This window comes from Zingiber officinale, chromosome 2B (genome assembly GCF_018446385.1).
Source record: "Zingiber officinale cultivar Zhangliang chromosome 2B, Zo_v1.1, whole genome shotgun sequence".
Classification (NCBI taxonomy): domain Eukaryota; kingdom Viridiplantae; phylum Streptophyta; class Magnoliopsida; order Zingiberales; family Zingiberaceae; genus Zingiber; species Zingiber officinale.
Genome location: NC_055989.1, coordinates 101,234,073 through 101,254,169, shown reverse-complemented (window position 1 = coordinate 101,254,169; position 20,097 = coordinate 101,234,073). Strand labels below are relative to the sequence as shown.

The 20,097-nt window shown below is 41.0% G+C and overlaps 5 protein-coding genes across 5 annotated transcripts; 2 read left to right on the top strand and 3 right to left on the bottom strand.

Moving 5' to 3' along the window:
- Positions 1-644: 644 nt before the first annotated feature.
- Positions 645-5,979, bottom strand: LOC122046521 (MACPF domain-containing protein NSL1-like). The gene is made up of 7 exons (XM_042607257.1): positions 5,539-5,979; positions 5,087-5,325; positions 4,057-4,261; positions 2,798-2,887; positions 2,534-2,717; positions 1,820-1,983; positions 645-1,531 (listed from the first exon to the last, which is right to left on the bottom strand). Exons 1-7 carry the CDS (start codon positions 5,953-5,955, stop codon positions 848-850), a joined length of 1,983 nt encoding a protein of 660 aa, XP_042463191.1. The 5' UTR covers positions 5,956-5,979; the 3' UTR covers positions 645-847.
- Positions 5,980-6,251: 272 nt separating this feature from the next.
- On the bottom strand, positions 6,252-8,044 carry LOC122046523 (aspartyl protease family protein 2-like). The gene has a single exon (XM_042607260.1). It carries the CDS (start codon positions 7,955-7,957, stop codon positions 6,464-6,466), a length of 1,494 nt encoding a protein of 497 aa, XP_042463194.1. The 5' UTR covers positions 7,958-8,044; the 3' UTR covers positions 6,252-6,463.
- A 5,070-nt stretch (positions 8,045-13,114) lies between these two features.
- On the top strand, positions 13,115-14,374 carry LOC122046524 (transcription factor MYB36-like). The gene is made up of 3 exons (XM_042607261.1): positions 13,115-13,415; positions 13,525-13,654; positions 13,763-14,374. The coding sequence occupies exons 1-3, from the start codon at positions 13,280-13,282 to the stop codon at positions 14,301-14,303; spliced, it is 807 nt and encodes a 268-aa protein (XP_042463195.1). The 5' UTR covers positions 13,115-13,279; the 3' UTR covers positions 14,304-14,374.
- Positions 14,375-14,980: 606 nt separating this feature from the next.
- On the bottom strand, positions 14,981-16,923 carry LOC122048494 (cytochrome c1-like). The gene is made up of 3 exons (XM_042610057.1): positions 16,803-16,923; positions 16,210-16,536; positions 14,981-15,108 (listed from the first exon to the last, which is right to left on the bottom strand). The coding sequence occupies exons 1-3, from the start codon at positions 16,921-16,923 to the stop codon at positions 14,981-14,983; spliced, it is 576 nt and encodes a 191-aa protein (XP_042465991.1).
- Positions 16,924-17,196: 273 nt separating this feature from the next.
- On the top strand, positions 17,197-19,228 carry LOC122048493 (uncharacterized protein ycf23-like). Its single transcript, XM_042610056.1, has 7 exons — positions 17,197-17,335; positions 18,286-18,407; positions 18,487-18,546; positions 18,638-18,727; positions 18,805-18,912; positions 18,988-19,110; positions 19,223-19,228. The coding sequence occupies exons 1-7, from the start codon at positions 17,197-17,199 to the stop codon at positions 19,226-19,228; spliced, it is 648 nt and encodes a 215-aa protein (XP_042465990.1).
- The last annotated feature ends 869 nt before the right edge of the window (positions 19,229-20,097 follow it).

Here is a 20,097-nt window from a genome sequence, read left to right as displayed (position 1 = left end):
ATCTGGCCTGTGTGCTGTGTTCCGACCTTCGCAGCGATATGATTTGTGTGCTATGTTCTAACTTTTGCATTGCTATTATGTTCCAACTTTAGAACCGTTATTATATTTCGGCCTTTGCATCATTGCTATATTCTAACCACCTTTGCGTCGTTGTTATGTGTTGGCTTGCGAGCCACTGTTCTATTCCGACCTGTGTACCAATGCTATATTTCAACATGCGTGTGACTGTCGTATTATGGCTATGTTGCGTCCTCCAATTTCATACCACCCTTCAGCTCTACACCATTGCCTCCGTCTCTATGCTACCGGAGTGCTTCTAGTCTACTCTTACAGGCGTGGCATGCTTTACATTCAATTTTTATGTTCTTCGTCACAGTATTATTTAGTTTCTATCATCAAGTGCTAACTTAAGTGTCAGACTAAGACAATCCCCGATCTATTTTCTGACAAACTTACAAATTCCATGGACCGAAGACTTTGGGACATTTCAATCATCTTTTTAGGATGTCCAGCGACTTAAAACATAAAAGACAACTCATTATCTCTCCTCCCTCATGGTACGAGGACTTAGTCAACATTCCAACCTCATCATCAGCCCTGCCACCCCAACCCTTCTCATCTTATAGACCTATACACTAACTGTCTATTTTAAAGGAGTACGAAATCGTATTTGAAACTTATATTACAAACTCATACAGCATAATTAAATGCAGGAAATGGCTGGCATTGCAATAATCTACAATGAATTCCCCTCATTCTCTTGATTCTGTCGTAATTTTAATTGTACTATTCGATTCACTTTCCCCGAAATTTGCACGTCGTTCCTTTGGCCTGATGTTTCATAAGGTTAGAAATCATCCTCTGGCATTTCTATTAGCAAGGAATACTTGACTTTAAGAAAGATCTTCCCACCCTCCACGCATAACTTAGCACCAGTAACCACCCAGTAGCCTGGTAGATCATCTGGGCCTCTCGACATCTCGATGGTGTCCACAAACCGTGCCATCCTTGGTATTCTGATCGGCACCGGTGGACCTTTCGGATAGATTGCAGAGTTCACTTCCACCTTGCCCTTTGGCTCCGGTATCAGACCTGTGCTGAAGCGCGAGCTGATCAATGCTGAGATGGAGCCTGACTTTTGAGAGATGGTAGTCGGCCCTCCATCCCATGCTGACCGCCGGATTTTCATTGAAGGGGCATTGGAGTATGCGAGCCGGAGAAACAACACCTTCTTCATGCCAAACTCTTTTACTTCCAACCATGCCTTGGTCACTATGTAGGCTGACTCGTCGAAGGAGCCCTCGTATTGCACTGGAGCTGTGCAGACTTGCGAGAGCAGTGCCCACTTGACAGGTACGTAGTAGGCACGTTCATCCAACGACAAGTCATTTCCAGCACAAGCAGTGGTATCAGAGAGATGAAATGAGTTAGGTTGTGAGGAGAGGTGTTGAAGATGAATTGCTAAGCGATCGTTCCTCTTGCCTTCCAGGTAAAGTCGAAGACCCGTCACAGGAAGTTTCTGGGAATGAACCTGTAAAAATAGCACAGAGGTAGTTGCAAGTGACGAAATTGGCATGTAGTGAAACAGAGAAAGCAGACGAACTATATCAAAGTTGCCATGGTGATATGATGATTCTGGGTGAATGATCTATCATATTCGCAATATCAATCAATGAAAGAAGAATACATATCCCAAACAATTCTTCTTATGGATCACTTCATGGCAATCACAAAATTCAATTTCCTGCATCCTATATTTTGCTTGGATAGGTTACTTATTGTGAATAAAAAGATAGGTTATAAACGAACTGTTGATTACCTGAATATTGTTAACATAAAGTCGTGGACCCATCAGTGTAAACTGGAGTGATTGTAAATGTTTTTTTTGTTGAGGACCAAGAGGTAGTTCACCAAATGCTGGAGCCCACTGACGAGGTATTTGGAACTCAAGAAAATGACGCAATTCTTCAATCGGTGGCTTATCTAAGTCATCAGTAAGAACAGTCAGCAACTTCACAAATTCACAATCAACATTAGGAATATTGTATACATAGACTAAGTAGATGGCATATAGCCCAAGTGAATAGGTAAAATTTTCTAGTTTCAGAACCATTATGGGCAACAAATTAAACGATATTAGAGAATGTAAGATTAGGATCTTCATGAGATGGAACCACAAGATACATGGAGGCAGCCAGGGGAACATTCATTTAAAGTAAACTTTTGAGAAGAATTGCTGACTATTGTCAATCTTATCTACTTGTCTTCTAAAATATAGGAAGATGTTTGGTAATTGGTTGAGACAAATGAATGATTGGTAACCTGCAAAGAGTATCAAAGTGGATTCTTTGAACTCTCTTAGCTAATCATTTAATATTATCTAACAAAGTGCATAGGGAAAATCTAACCTTCAGTGAAGGATTCCATAGGAATCGAAATGTTTAAATTAATGAATTGCCTTAACTCCTTTGTTTTCTTGAGAAGAGCAGTAGGAAGCATAGGAGGAGATTGTAGTGGGGCAGAGATTACTTACATCTACAATAAAGATTCACTGCATGACTTAAGAACCCACTTCCTTTAACACCATTCAACAGAGAAATTATAGGCACCAAATGCATTGACACCAAACTCGGTGCTTGTGGTATTGTTACAAGCCATTGGTCATGGCTTTGCCCTTTGTCAAATCCTCCTATTCGCACAAAATGACCTGCAATATCCTACAAAAATAAACATGGAGAACTGTCATACATAAAAAGTTCATATATAGTAACACCTTACAAGAATTAATGAAACTTACACCATTCTTTGTCTGTAATACCATAGTTGATCGAGAAGACACTGACTTAAAAAATGGTGTGTGTATATCTTGGTTCTCAAAATTCGTGACCTAAAAGGCCCATGGTTCAGTCAAAAGCTTGAGATATTATCAATACGAATTAAACAAAATAAACAGTATCTTGATACAGAATAAAGATGATAACATTTCCGCAGGTGGTCATGTGTTAACATTGCTACAGAAAAAATTGTAAGAACAAATCAAGCAACAATGAATAAGCATGCCAATCCATGCTAGCATCTCTTCCAAGAGTTTATCATCAGTTACCATCATGATATGTCAATGTTATCTAGAATTTTATTGAAATCTACATGTTTGTTTTAGCACGAGTGAATCTAAGACAATAACATGGTGGCAAAAGGCGAATACGTTCGCCCCCAGCGCCCCCGCCAACCCCTCCTCGGGCCAACACGGAGGAAGTAAATCACGGACGGCTACTAGCCTTTGGAATAATGACTAGCACATAAGGGAGGCATTTACCTCGGCTTTGTCGAGATTCGAATCCCAGACCTCATGGTGACAACACCTCATGCGCTAGCCACTAGACCATCCCGAGGGGACTAATCTAAGACAATAACATGAATCTAGACAAGGAGGTGGATTGCAATTAAAACAGGTGACAACAAAAGATTAATAAAAATATATCAATAAATATGCTATCCTCCTATTGTGACTTTAGGGAACAAAATCCATTTTTTTTAACGCATGTGGTGGTGGCTCAAATGCCCCTTGCAAGGATAGAAAATCAGAACCAAATGCAGATTGTAGATGGTGATCTTGCAAAACAACCTCTATATTGTTCAGTAGCTAGGAGGGTGAGATTTGAGGCGTAACCATGGGAAAATAACTTAATTTATCTCTTATTCTTGTTACTATCTAAATTATCAGAAGAAAAATGGTGTGCCAGAGTTATGATGCTAATCAGTTATGAGTACTAATCAGTTATGATTACTAACAAGCCAAAACCTCAAGTAGTCACTAATGCAGGAAATTGAACAATTCTAGAATTGCATAAAATTTCCTACTAATATCCAGCCAAAATAAGCCAGAAAAATTCAGGCTACCCTTGGCTACAGGATACTTCTGTATGTTGCCTGACAAGGGACATTTGAAAAAGTATACTTTGTCACATATAAATGTACAGTTCGCTCAATTGCTACCATTATGTAAACTTTTCTACTTTGAATGCAATATGCAATCAGTTCTCTTTCTCATACTACCTTCATCTTTCTAGAAGATTCATCATTAGCCAAGGTATGATCTCCTTTTGTAGTTTCTGAAAATCTCCCGTCGACTAATTTTTTTAGCAAACTTTGCACCTCACTTTCCTGAAGAAGAGAATGCTTCTGTTGCTTAAGGTAGACCACATCTTTACCGCCCATTGCTAAACCAACAATTATGTGTGTGCCATATTTTTGGATAAACCTAGAGGACAAAAATAACTTTTACGTTTCAAGAAATGATACAGAGGCTGAAGCAAAAACATCATTCTTTGACCTTGCTGCAATTGATAGTGAAACATTAGGAAATGAAAAACAAAATTAATATGGCTGGATCTTAAGTTGCCAGAAGTTGATCACCCTCAGGTAAAATTATATAAGAACAAAAGGTTTTATGTATAGGAATTATGAGACCATAAAAAGAAATTCACGGTAAGGAGGGAAGTTTTGTAAAAGATTATCATGAAATATAGGAATTGAAGAGAACCAAACAAAAAAAAAAGAGGCATCCGTGAACCCAAGTAATCAGAGTGAAGATTCATTTTGTTTTTTCTTATTTTTCTTATGAAAAAAATACTCAGGTTATAGATCACTAAAGGACAATGCAATTTGCTTAGATCAATTTGCAGAAATTGTTTGACAAAATGTTATGCAAGTGATTCTACTTTCTAAATTTTCTTTGCGTTGGCTTCATATATAACTGAGATTGTTAATAAAACATAAAGCATTTTCTTCACATCAAGCATGTGCTGAAGTATTCTCTATCCATGTATTTCACTACAATTGAAGCTCAGAGCCGCCTACATCCATGTAAAGTGGTTCACTTGTTTTTCACAAATGAAAACTCAGACAGTTCTCCTGGAAAGTTCCAATAGCCTCAAATAGACTGTTGAATGTTAGCGGAGATAGAAACAGAGAACTGATGGGAAAAAAAACAATAGCAATAACAACAAGTCAACAACCAAGCCATATTAGAAAAATGTGAGAAGATATATTAGGAATTTAGTTTTACCATCAGAAGCGAACTTACTCTGCAAGTGCAGCAGGATCCCATGAGGAAGGTACTTCCTGCTTAATACTGTCAAGCAGGACGATATGAGAGCTCACAAGCTCGACGTGGTATAGTAATATGTACCAGCCGTCGAAGGCGAGAGTTTTGGTAGCTGACGCGTCCTTCTGCCAGCATCCTCCGAAATCAAACATGGCGTTGAACAAACCAGAGGGAATTTTTCCCGGTGTGGAGAGATTCTGATTGAATTGCTCTGCCATCTGATCACGATTCAAAAATCAGTGGTAAGACCACAACAATCGGATGGTAAGAAGCATCTCTACCCGCCGAAAGGCAAAATTTCGGTGCAAGCAAAAAAAACCAAAGTCAATCTAACTAGGCATCCCAAGGAAGGAAAAAAAACACAAATTTTGGCGATAGTCGCACAACCAGAAATACCGAAAGAGAAGTAATACACGTTTTGAACTGAGAACCTGGTTAAACGAGAGGACATCGCTCCGGTACCTCGTCCTCTCCCCTCTATCGCACTTGATGACCTTGGGGGCATTGGGTACGACGACACCTCCCGGCATAACGAGATCTTGGACGAGGGTTTGGTCCAGCTCGATCAGCCGAGAGCCATCCGGTCCTGGCTTCACGTGGGAAAAGGAGAAGTTGTAGCATAGATCGTACCCGCATCCGATCGCCGCGACGGCCTCCGCCGCCGCCACTGCCGGCGTCAAATTGCTCCGACTTTGAACCGCCATCATCGTACCTCTCTCCCGCCGCCCTCGCAGTGTCTCAGTTGCCGGCAACCGAGAACAGCAAAGCAGTAGTAGAATGAGAGTTAAGAATAAAAAGAAGCGACTAGAAAAGAGGTCGTAGTCGTCGTCGTCGTCGTCGTCTTCCATTTTTTATCTTGACCCGACGCAGAAGCTTCGTCCCATTTGCCCCGAAAGCAACCGATGTGATCAATCGCGGCGCCGCTTGAATCGAACGCTGACCGTCGGATCCCCAACCGAAGGGTCTTGCTAAAGGAGTCCACTGTCGCCCCAGAGCACCCAACCACGAACGCACACGTTTTAATTTGACGCGCCATGTAGCTTACCAATGCGCGAATCGGGCACTGACGGAGAAAATTAATAATTAATAATAATAATAATAATAAATAAATAAATTACAAAAAAAAAAAAAGGCATTCACCACAGACACATGTAAACTCAAGTTGACCATGAAACAAGAGACACACAAGTGGTGAACAAATCACAGTTCACGGGTGGCCGCCACTTGCAGATCGTGCCCAACGGCTAATCAGGTAGAAAGTACATAAAGGTGAAAGTTTGGGTGGAGTAAAAGCTTGTACACCAAAAAAATCACATAATATGAAATAATTATCTAATTTTTTATGTATTAGATTAGTCAACATCCACCAGGCATGAGTCCCACTTTCGACCTTTGGCCGTCGAACACCACCCGGTACCCTTGCTGCTGTATGTTGCCGATGATGGACACGCCGCTGTCCGCCCCTGCGAATGCGAAGCAGAACGTGCCCTTGGTGTCCACCGGGATGAGGTAGTTCGACGCCGGAAGCGACACAGCCGAGCCGCCGGCGAGGTGGAGCACCACCGTCGGCACCTGCACTTCCATCTGGCCGGTGAGGTCGTAGCATGTGTCGAAGAGTGAGAAGCCACCTGGTGCCAGCTTAAGGTCCATCGTCCCAGCCCTGAAAGCGTCGCGCAGCGCCTCGTACGCCGGCCGGGCCAGCCGCGTCACTGACGTTCCTGAGTCCACGATGACGCCTCCCCTTCCGGTTGATGGGTCTAGTCGGAGGTCGGACGCCACGACTCCGGGCACGGAAGCGCCGCCCACGCTTACTCCCGTGAGTTCGATATAGTAGAAGGTGTCCAACTTGGGGTTCCGCAGCATGGGAGTGTAGGCAACCCGCGAGGAGGCCCTCGGCACGGCCGAGTCACCGAACACCACCGAGGACGAACGATTCGGATAACCGGCGGAAGTGCGATCCACCAGGCAGTAGGAAAACACGCGGCCGAACCTTCGCCCTGCTTGAGACGGAAAGGAAAGACTTCCCCGGCCGAGGCCGAGGAGACCCGCAGCGGCGACGAAGAGGCCCTCATTGTCGTGGCCACAGCCTAGGGCGACGCGCGGGACCCTAATGCTTCGCCGGAAGGTAAGCGTCTCGGTCGAGAACTCACCTGTAGTAAGGGATCCGTCGCCGTAGGAGACCTGGTATTGGCAGGCATTTCGGCTCGTGTCGCATCCGGCTTCATCCAAGCGGCGGCACAACGAGGCGCCGCAGGGAACGGCGGCGTAAGTGTGGGAGGTTCGAGGGTCAAAGATGGGATCGGATTGGGAGTAGCAGCTCCGGCACGGGGCGCACTGGAGCCAGACGACGTCGCTACCGGTGTCGAGCACCATGTAGGCGTACCTCGGCGGCATGCCGATCCCGATCCTGGCGAAGTACTCGCCGCTGCCCAGGGCGAGGCCGGAAACCACCGTACTTCCAAAACCTCTCCGGCCAGTTTCGTTGGCAACGGCTTTGGGAGGCGGCGGATCAGCGGCCGCGAGAGTCCGCCGGAGGGTTTCAATCCGAGCGGCGTCGCGGTCGAGGCGGAGGCGGAAGATCTGCTCCGGGGAGGCGTCAGTGGCGGCGAGAAGAGAATCTCGGTGGGAGAGACCAGCGTGGAGGGAGGAGGGAGAGCGAGTCGCCTCGAAGTCCACGGCCGTGGCAAGGGTTTCGGCGGAGTCGTCTTCTGGGAGGAGGGCAGCTGGATTTGTGAGAGAGGTGAGGACCAGAGTTTGGCGCTGCAATGGCTTCGAAGCGACATCAGCCACTAGGAGTAAGAGGGAGAGGAGGAGGAGGTTGTGCGAAGGAGGAAGAGAGATCGTCGCCATGAAATGAAAGAGGGCGAGCGAGCTCAGTGGGAGAAGCGTGGCATGCGGGTTCAAATGAAGAAGGTAGCAAATTGCAAAGGAACGTTACGGGATTTATTAGATCGGCACGTGGGTTCCGGAACCAGGTCGGCGGGCCGCAAAATAGATTCCTTTTTTTCTTTTCAGGGCACCATCGTCTATACGCGTAATTTTACCACCAACAATTATTTTTTTAACGACCTTGTTCAATAAGTTTCCAACCGTTAGACAGCAAAAGAGGATAAGACAGAAGGCCTGTGACTAGCAGCGAACAACACTTCCAGCTTGCAACCTCGCGCGATTCACTTTGACTTGACATGCATCGTCACCGCACCTTTTGTCTGGTTTTGAACGCATAATTTTACTCCAAACTCATCGTATGAAGATGTGTGAAACTGCAGAATAGATAGATGCTTCAACGACAGATAAATAGATCTTAATTTGTAGCAAATTAAAATGGCAATTGTAGGACGTGAGAGAGAACATGCATGATCAAGAGACATACAAGGAGAATTATATATTAATTGGATGCTAACACCGTCGTCACATGACTTGTGCAGCGAGTGGCATCTGGTAGAGAAGCTAGAACATGGTGCCAACGAGTTGTCATCGTTGGCAAATTAAAGATATATTCTTGAACAGATCACGTCATAATCCTCCGAGAAAGATGCAGAAATATTGCACGAATTAATGCAGGCAGTAGATCCACAACGCTTACTGTAAGGCCTTGACATGTTAGACATTCACGACTTAGATAATATCCAACATAAATCCTCAAGTCACAAGAGTTAGCTCACTCTTCTCTCCCCGCTCCTTAGTCGCACCTACTGCGGCGCCGCCACATTTATTACTAAACTGCGGAGCATTCCCTTTGCCTTTGTCCCTCCAAATGAATAAACAACATTTTACTCAACGCATTCACAACTTCGATTTCAGTATTACTCATTCCAGAGGTATTTAATTTTTATAATTCCAAAAAAACTAGTACATTTATGTTATATCCCTTTTCCTGCTTTTTCACAAAATAATCACGTGGATTTATGTACGCAAGTCTTTATTTTTTTTTACAAGCCTTTGTAAATTTTAAAAAAAAAATTGCTGCTTTTAATTTATAGTATCAAATTCAATTAGGAGGACATGGAAAATATTAAAGAAGCTTATGGAAGAATATTAGTTTTAATTTAATATAATTTAAAATATTTTTTAATTTATAAATTTATATCATTTAAAAATTTAAAGTTTAATATTTCTGAATCAAAAAGGAGTTTTAGGAACTGTGTTAGCTAGTGATTATCATTATCCTAATTCTTATACTAGTAAGTTTAAAAATTGACAATTCTCAATTCATACTATCGAATTCATGCAGGAAGGCAGGGATACATTAAAAAAGCTTTCAAATGTATATTAATTTTGATTTGGAGTCATTTAGAGTTCTTTAGATTCATCAGTTATTTTCGCTTAAGGATGACAATTTGAGTCGGATTTGGGTTGATGGGTTCAGATTTGACAAGTTGGAATATTAAAATCCGAATCCAACCTGATTAATATTTCAGATCAAATTATTCAACCCGAACACTAACCTAACCCATTTATCTGTATTTGACCTAAACCCGACCTAAAATGACCCAAACCCGAATCAAACCCTAACTCGACTCAACTCGACTTGACCTGACCCAAAATGACTCATTTATAAAAATATATTTATCTTAACCCGAACTCAACTCAAATTCAACCAAAAAAAGACCTATTTTATTAAAATATGCTTATTTTAACTCAAATTCAACCAGAATCTAACACGAATCTGACTAGAATCCGACACGAAAATATTTATAAACAGGTTCGTGGATTGTAATCAGGTCATTTCAAGTTGACTCAAACTCAACCCATTTATTAATCGTGTCAATCACGTCGACCAAGATTTAGGATTTTTCAAAACCTCTGGTCCACCACTAGGAGTGCTAAAAATAATAATGGACACCATATTTTCACTCTTTGTAATTTTATAAATTCATAGAAACTGAAATGGGTGCAATCGGAGCTTTCTAGATCGATCAGTGAGTTTTGGTTAAAACCCACTGATGGACCTAGAGAGCTCCGATTGCACCCATTTCAGTTTCTATGGATTTCTAAAATTGCAAGGAGTTCAAATATGATGTCCATTATTTATTTTGGCTTTTTATATATGTTAACAAGCAAAATCAAAGAATCGGCAAAAAAGTCTACATTGGGCCTGATATGGACTCAAATCAGGCCCAACGTGGGCTTTTATGCCGATTCTTTGATTTTGCTTGTTAACATCTATAAAAAGCCAAAATAAATAATGTACACCATATTTGAACTCCTTGTAATTTTAGAAATCCATAGAAACTGAAATGAGTTCAATCGGAGCTCTCTAGGTCTATCAGTGGGTTTTGACCGAAACCCACTGATCGACCTAGAAAGCTCCGATTGCACCCATTTAAGTTCCTGTGGATTTCTAAAATTGCAAGGAGTCCAAATATGATGTCCATTATTTATTTTGGCTTCTTCAAATATATTAAAATGTGATTAAAGATTGACTAATGTTATTCCTATATTCTGCCGACAGAGGAGAGAGAGAATTTAGAGAAATATAATGAAGAAAAGAAAAACAATAGAAAAAGTCAAATTATCATGAGGGTAAAATAGGAAATGCTTTTAAAAAAGTGCGCTCTTTAGTAAATACCAAAGTAGTGTACGTCTTTTGGTAAATTCAGATTTTCAAGTGTATCCTTTGGTAAATTGCCGAAATATTAAAGAAGGTTTTGGAAAAAAATATTAGTTTTTAATTTAAAATAATTTAAAATATTTTTAATTTATAAATTTATATTATCCAAAAATTTAAAAGTTTAATATTTCTGAATAAAGAAGTTTTAGGAAATATGTTGGCTAGTAATTGTCATTATCTAGTTCTTATACTTTACAAGTTTAAAAATTAACAATTCTCAATTCATATTATCGAATTCAAGTAGGAAGGTATGGATACATTAAAAAAAAGTTTCCAAACTTATATTAATTTTGATTTGGAGTTATTTAGAGTTCTTCATATCCATCAGTTAGTTTCGCTTAAGGGTGTCAATTCTAGTCGGATTTGGATTGGTGGGTTTAGGTTTGATGGGTTGGAATATTAAAATCTAAATCTGACCTGATTAACATTTCGGATCAAATTATTCGACCCGAATCCTAACCCAATCCATTTATCTGTATTTGACCCAAACCCGAATCAAATCCTAACCCGACCCGACCTGACCTAACCTGAAATGACCCATTTATAAAAATATATTTATCTTAACTCAAACTAAACTTGAATCCAATTAAAAAAGACTCATTTTATTAAAAATATGCTATTTTAACTCAAATTCAACCAGAATCGAATCCGAATCTGACTTGAATCTAACATGAAAATATTTGTTAACAGGTTCGTGGATTGTAATCAGGTCATTTCAAGTTGACTCAAACTCAACCCATTTATTAATCGTGTCAATCAGGTTGACCAAATCTGACCCGAACCCAATAAGACTTAACCCTAATTTAATTATTTTTGTGCTCCATTTGGGTCATGTTTTTGTGTCAGGTTAGAAATTACCACCCCTAGTTTCGCTCCCTTGATTCCTAGAACAATAATATTCATTAACCAATACCATCAATAAGTTCCTAGGACTCTCTGTTCTGAAAATATTAAAATTTTGAATTTCTGAATGATATAGATCTATAGTCATTTTCGTATTAGAGTAGCCGATGGACTTAGAGAACTATAAATTACTTTAAATCAAAATCAATATATTCTTGAAAGTCTATTTATCTATGCTCTTAGACCTAAATTCAATAACATAAACTAAAAGCATAATTTTTAAAATTACAAAAACTTAAAATTTTTATCACAAACTTATTATAACATCTAAGACAACAATACTCACTAACCAATACTATCAATAAATTCCTAGTACTCTCTCATAGTTCGAAAAATATTAAATTTTTACATTTTTAAATGAATGTGGAAAAAAAGAAAAAAGATATAATATGAATGCGCCACATGTTTTTAAAATTATCAAATTAGATATATGAAATGGATAGTATCGGAACTTATTTACACGGTTCAATAAAATGCTGATCACTAAATCAACTCTCATGCCGATGAAAAAATTAAATCAACTCTCTTTTTTCTCTCAAATTAAGGAAATTTCAAAGATTACATGGGATCAACATCACTCGTGCTTTTTAGCCTTTTACCGAGTTCGGATCACGAGGAGGAGACGCGTTCAAAGGACTCACCGCTCTTGCCTTGGAATTTTCAGAAAGATAACTATATTTTGTCTTTAAATTTTACTTATCGTCGTTTAATCAGTCAAAGTACAATAAAAAATCTTTAGCTTACTTGTATTAATTAATCAGTTTTCTTTTTCGTTCAGAAGGATCACATTCGGGACTTTTCCACTTACCGATGAAGATGTTGTGGACAGCGATTAATTTAACTTTCTTGGTTAAAGTGTGGACAATGATGTGCGATATAAATACGAGATTAAAGTCAAACTCATTGTCTAATAAGTTTCAAATTGCATGGTGAAGCTTATCTGAACTTTTATTTCACAAAAATAAATAATGTATTATGTAATACGAACTATATCAAGGACTATACTAGCTAGTATGATTGCCTAAGCTTCCTTTAACTCGAGCCGAACCAAATAGGTAAAATATCTACGAATATGTTCACTTCTAGCATTTTTATCAATTTGTCTCAAAACTAACACGGAGAAGATAAATCATAGACGACTATTAATCTTTGAAATAGTGACTAATATATAAAGAAGATATTTATCTCGACTATACTAAGATTCAAATCTAGACAATAATATTTTATGTGCTAGTTACTAGACGATCCGAGAGACAAAATATCCATGAACATGTTTGCTTGCCTTAAGAGAGAGCAATGAGGCATGCATTAAATTAAACAACGAGCTAGAGAATTGGGAGTGTCTCTCTGTCCATGAAAGTATGAAACAGCTGGTGGTATTCCGAGATTGTAAAACCAGGATTCCTCCGTTGCCATCCATATTGGACTTGTCGATTTAATTCAGAAACATGCTCACACAAACTTGAAATATCAAACTGATGAAATGCGCAAGAGGAAAGAGACAGGAAGCAGTCACAGGGTCCGTCTATATAAATAAATACACAGGGAAACCTTTTGGCATCGCATCGTAGCTCATAATCCACCCCAATTTTAACTCTCTAAGCTTAATTCCTCTGTTTATAGCAGTTTCTGTGAGCTTTTGATCTGAATCACTCATGGGGAGGGCGCCGTGCTGTGACAAGGCCAAGGTGAAGAGAGGGCCGTGGTCGCCGGAGGAAGACCAAGTCCTACGGAACCACATCGAGAAGAATGGCACCGGCGGCAACTGGATTGCTTTGCCCCGTAAAGCAGGTTTCCAATTTAATTTCCTTTTACCAGTCATATATTTTCCGAAATTTTGCGATCAATCGTCTCAAAATGGAAATCTGATTGATCATGGATGTAAAATCGAACATTTCAGGTCTCAATCGTTGCGGGAAGAGCTGCCGTTTGAGATGGCTTAACTATCTCAGGCCTGATGTCAGGCGCGGTGGCTTCACTGGGGAAGAAGACGATATCATTTGCAGTCTTTACATTCAACTCGGGAGCAGGTAAAATTTAGCAGTTTGACGGACGGACCATCATCAATTCATCATCACACTCGTTCTTTGCTAAGCCTTAATGGAATATAATCCTTTATAAATCATAATATTAAGTAGGTGGTCGATTATCGCCTCTCACCTCCGTGGAAGAACAGACAACGATGTGAAGAACTACTGGAACACCAAGCTGAAAAAGAAGCTGATGGCAACGTACCCAGCCACTCAAACTCCTGCTGCTGCTGTCGATTCCGAAGCTAATTGCATCGTCATGGATACCGTCTGCTCCGCGATCGATGCACATGAGCGACACCAGTCGTACTCGACTACCTTCTCCAGCAGTTCGAGCTTGATGACGGAGCAGAGAGAGGTGAGGTCCAAGATCAGCGAGCAAGAAGGCCCTGCGGCTTCGTCGAGCACAGTCACCGTCGAAGATAGGAGAAGCAGCAGCAGCAGGATCGGGTACGATAGTTGGCCGGCCGGCGAAGACGACATACTGCTGACGGAGTTCGTTGACATGGGCTGGATTAGTGAGCTTCTGGGAACGCCGCGGGAGGCGGTGCCTCCAATTTCTTGTTCGTTTTCGGCCGCTTCCGAGCCTGTCGACGACAGTCCTAGAACAAAGGCCCGAGAGAATACAAATATTCGTTTTGGCCCTTGAGTTGTGGAATTGTTTCATTTGCCACCCAGATCTCGGTACAAAATGTAACGATAGAGGATATATATTTTTTTAAAAAAAATTACATTGTAAATGACTTTAAAAATGTAAACTTTTAATTTTAAAAAATGCTTAAAAACTAAAATAATGATGATGTAACGGAAAATCTATCCTGCGATCGGCTAACACAACAAAAACAAAAAACAATCTCTTTTGATCTAAGAAATTAACATCATTTTAACATCTAGGCTTCTTTCGTGGACACAAGTCATCCAGTTTTGTATGTATATATAGGTAATCAGAATTGATTATAACTTAATCACTTATAAGTTGATTACTGATCAAAGTGATTACTATATTTTATATACTAGATTAAATAATTACCTATTACTCATGTTATAACTTGTATGTTTTATATAACCTAGCACTAGGAAAAACCTTGAGGAATCCAAACCCAAAAAAAAAACTCAAGCATGGGAATTTCTGTATGCCCTGATACGGTAGTTAAGGTTGATCTGTTGGTAGTTTTGAGAGCATGAAAATTAAAATGAAGTAATTAAAATAATGCGGTAACCACTCACAGTGATCTCCCGAAGAACCGTAACCAAAGACGCAGATCGATGAAGAGATTGCTGTTGTCGGAAGCGCGATCACGGAGCTGCCGGAAAGTGCTTCAAGGTTCACGAGCCAAATCCCAACCTACGGATGTTCTCCCTTTGCTCGCACACGATCACCTCCGCTGCTCCTCTGATAACCTCGATCGCTTGCTCGCTCTTCACCTCCGCCTCGGATCTATGCTTGGACGCACCTTAAATAAGAAGGCTGAGGAAGACGAAGGGGAAAGGACACCCCTTTGTCTCCCTGGCGTTTGCAGCAAACATCAATTTGCAGCAGCGAAAGGGATGAACCCTTTCGTCTCCATTAACGCCTAAACGTCCAACATCTCCCACTCGTCCAAGTCAATCCATATGGTCACATAGACCATGTCAGTCACATAGATTACAAGGTGATCAAGTCACGAAGACCAGAGCAAAATTAGTCTCAAAGACTAAATAAGTCACATAGACTTTATGAGGATCAAGTCACGAAGACTAGAGCAAAATTTAGTCACAAAGACCAAATAAGTCACGAAGACTTTATGAGGATCAAGTCACGAAGACCAGAGCAAAATTTAGTCACAAAGACCAAATACGTCACGCAGACTTTATGAGGATCAAGTAACGAAGACCATAGCAAAATTTAGTCACAAAGACCAAATAAGAACATTCATTCCATACATTAGGAAAAATGGTTCGTGCGACAGCAAGCACAGTAAGCATTCAATTGCTAAGAAGATTGTCACACCTTACTTAGCTGCTCTATAGAACAAACACTACAAGAATTTTTGCATTCAACAACACCCAATAGACAACGCTTTTTAATAAAAACGTTGTCGTTCTTTGTTTTACAACGCTTTTAGTGAAAAGCGTTGTCTATGGTATTTACTTTTTACTAAAGACAACGGTTTTTAATGAAGTGTTGTCTTTAGTGTTGTTGTTTATGGTCAAAGACAACATTTTTTTAAAAAACGTTTTTTAAAGTGTTGTGTATGTTTCCCCTAAACTCACTTAAAATAAATTCGCAGCCCTCGCTTTGCTAAACTCTAAACCCTCAACGCGCGCGCCTTCTCCTCACCACTCCTCTCCACGAGTTCTCCTCTCCACTCCTCTCCACGAGTGCCTTCTCCTCTCCTTCCTCTCCACGAGCGCCTTCTCCTCTCCACGAGTGCCTTCTCCTCTCCACTCCTCTCCACGAGCGCCTTCTCCTCTCCACGAGCGCCTTCTCCTCTCCTTGCCGCGTGATCTCCTCTGAACCCTAATCTCGACCCAAACTCCTCACGCCGGCCCAACTCCTCCAAGTCGACCCAAACCCTCAGTCTCTTCCGCTTCCTCCTCTTTCTCCCTCTCCTCCGCCTCCCCCTTCTCCTTCGCTCCCACCGCCGCTGGCGCCGCCTCATCTTCCGCCACTGGTTTCTCCCTAGGCGCTTCTTCCTCCGCCGGTTCCTCCCCATCTCTCTTCGGCCTCTCAACCTTTGGCTCCTCATCGGCCGCATCCTCAGCCTTTTCTACCTCCAGTCTTTTCTCTACGTCTGCTCCATCTTCCGCCGCTTCTACCTTCAGTCTTTTCCCGCCATCTGCTCCATCCTCCGCCTCTACTACCTCTAGTCTTTTCTCGCCATCTGCTCCATCCTCCGCCTCTACTACCCCCGGTCTCTTTTACTCGCAGGCGGTCTCTTCTCCCAAACCCATCCCTTTTCCCTCAGCATCCGCCGCACCTTCCGCTTCCTCAAGCCCTAATTTTGGTTTTGGATTGGGGGCTTCGACTCCCAACTTCGGCTTCGGTTCGTCTTCCACTGCTGCCTCTCCGTTGTTTGGTACTTCCGCTTCCCCTCCGGCGCCGGCCTTGTCCTCGGCTCAGATGATTTATTCTCCACGAGCGCAGAGGATCTCTAGCTTCCTGCACTGCCTTCATGGCGCCGCTTCGACGACGCCCATCTAGCTCCATCCTTCGATCCCTGCTTCTGCCTCCGTCCCTCTATTCTCTTCTTCGCTACCGCTACCTCCTCTCCTGCCATCACCAGCATTTCGACCTCTCCTTTCTCCTTTGGAAGTGGCAGTTCCTTTGCTCCGAGTTCGTTCGATGCCGTGTCGTCTGGTAGTACTACTTCTGTTTTGTGAATGATGATGTTTTAATTTGTGACAACCATCCATCTGGATTATTGGTGTTATCTGATCGTTAACTTGACGTCGCTCTCTGTGTTTAACCTTGTTGTAATTGATTTTTTGTTAGGATATGTCAGTGGTTGGTGTTCCAGACTGCTTGCTCGACTAAGGTTACTCGTCGCTTTGGAATTGCTATGGCCACTTGGGTAGAGAAGGTCGGGGCTCAAGGGGCCTCTGTTGTTGTGAAGGGTGTTTGCTACGACAATCCGATTGGGTTCACTCGGGCTGTAGGATTTCCGGGTCTTATTTACACAGTTGCTAAGATCATGAATCGTTAGTGTGGCGGCTGGTTAATAATGTACTGGTTAACCAACTAAGCTCTGTATAAGATTTAACTGTACCTGAGCTATTCAAATAAACAATCTCAATATCGACGAATATTAGCGTTAGAAGAAAGGAACAAAGCTTAAATGCTGTTTAGCAGCAGTTTAGTAATTTAGAGATTGATCATATGGAAACTAATCCAATTCAGAAATGTTCATATATACAAAAAAGAGTAAAGTAATTAAGCAGTCACCGGAACTTTCTTGTGCCACAGCGAACAATATCAAAGAAAAGGCTGGAGGTTAAATATATTTTGCATTAACAAAAAAAAAAAACTTTTCTTTGTCAATTTGTGTTGAATTTAGGCCATTAAACGAAAGTATTTTCTTCAACTATATATGATATACAAATTAAAAGTTGATATTACTTATTCCAAACAGTCTGGTAGTATGGTTTCATGGTAAATTACTTCTCCTTTGAAAGTATGATGATGTTTTGTGAATGATGATGTTTTGGAAAAATTGTCACTTAGGTGAAAGGATGTTTTCTGGATTAATATGCAAGTACAAAGCACTGTATTATATGTTATTCTGTAAAGTTCTGTCAGTGTAAATTATCTAGTTTCTTTATCTAGCTTTTGTTCCACTATTGGGTTTGTTTTTCTAATAATTACTCGTGCAACAAAATACTGAGCAAGAAGCTGTAGATCTTATAATCAGGTAAAGTAGAAAAAGTTAACTACTTCATTATGCTTTCATCTTAGTATTTGTATATTTGATTTGTCTTCTTTGAACCAGCTTCAAGTCAAAAAGCCAGATCCTCTAGATAGCTGTTAAAAATAAGGTATTATTTGGTTTGTCAGTGATCTTAATATTTGGTAATATTTGGTCTTTGATGCTCACGACAGAGTTCCAACGCTGCATGATTACCTTGTTCAAGCAGATTGCTCGCTGCCTCAGTAGCTCGCATTTTCAGAGTTCCACAGCTCTTCTTTCTTATGATGATCTTGTTCTTGCAGATTTGTGTTTCCTCTGTGGACCCTTTGGCATTTCCTTCTGCAGTGGAAGCAGGTGCCCAAATGGTTAGGATGCGATGAACTTGACTGGTTTCGATCGGATTGTCTGTCATACCAAACATTAAAATCCTTGTGCTAAATGCAGGTGGAAATTGGAAATTATGATTCTTTCTACGAGATGGGAATTCAGTTTTCCCCTGAACAGGTATATGAATCATGATCGTACTTTTCCTTGCAGTTCCTCGAGTATTTTCAGCTATTTCTATCTCGTCACTATTCTGTGGTGCCATTGTCAGATTCTAAAGCTCACTAGAGAAACTAGAAGGATTCTTCCATCCATTACACTGTCTGTAACCGTGCCACACATGCTTAGTCTCCCTGATCAGGTAGCTCATTTATTTCCTCGTAAACTGAGATTTGTCACTAACACAATCTCTCGTTGTTTTTTGTTCAATTTAAAAAGGTGAAGCTAGCAGAGTTGCTGGAACAGGAAGGTGCTGATATAATCCAAACTGAAGGAGGGAAATACTCAAGTCCATCAAAACCTGGTGTCCTTGGTTTGATCGAGAAGGTAACAACAGTACGAATAAGAAATCTTAGCACACTTGTGATGAAAAATGTGATATTTTTCCTCTTTAAAATGTAGGCCACACCAACGCTAGCAGCTGCATACTCCATTTCCCGAGCAGTTCAGATTCCAGTTATGTGCTCATCTGGATTAAGCGCTGTCACTGCACCTATGGCTTTAACAGCAGGAGTAGCTGGTGTGGTATGCGTTCTTTTGCTTTCTAATCTAATCATTATCTGCTACTAGTGAAAGAAATATAGACTCTTTCAGATTCTCTTGTGTTCTTGATTATCTGCTACTACTTCATTGTCAGAAGTAGTTGAACACTAACACTTGGACGCCAACATTTTTGAGTTGGCGCCTAGATTTGACCATCTAACAGACACGGCTAAAGGATCAACTTCTATGAACACCCTTAATAACTTATACAAATATTTGTGAACAATTAGGTTGGTGGCTATCATTTATCCTCCCTTTTTGTTGTTTTTTCCATGTACCCAATGCAGCTTTCATTTCAAAGGTTCCAAGCTGATGAACAAGGATGGGTGGACACAATCAAGTTAGTGCGATTTGGAGGAGCTGTCAGGATTAGTACCATGGATTGGCTTGGGCAATCTCAATATTTGCGTCAAACTGTCTTCTGGCCTTCCCTATCATCTGCAGTATCTGAGGTATACTATGCACATTTACCGTGAATTTTCCTTATTGAGCTTGGGCTAGTGACGGTTACGAATGTATTTTATTTCAAGAACCGTATAAGCAAGTGTTCGTGCATCTAGTTTTATAACAATGCACTTCATATCTTTGATCTAAAAAGCTTCTGAAACAAGTCATCTTCTCCAAGCATGCCCTGGTCAACATGCTAGTCACCTACTGGAGTCATTTCCTCGATGGCACGGATGAATACCTGAAATCCATCCTCTACTCCACCATTCTTTGCCACTCCTCAAGCCGAAACAACTGCAAAGGTAGAGTCAACATCAAGTATTACATTGTGCCTGGCTACAAGAAGACCGGGGCCGCAAAATCCAATAAAGACAGGTCAAACATCAAGTAGCATTTTGTAACTTATTCCTCTTAGGTTATATGCTTGGTTAATATATATGCTTAGAACTTGTAAAGACAGGTCAAACATTAATATGCTTGGTTAATATATCCATCTACAGCACTCCTTTTCTACTCCCCTGC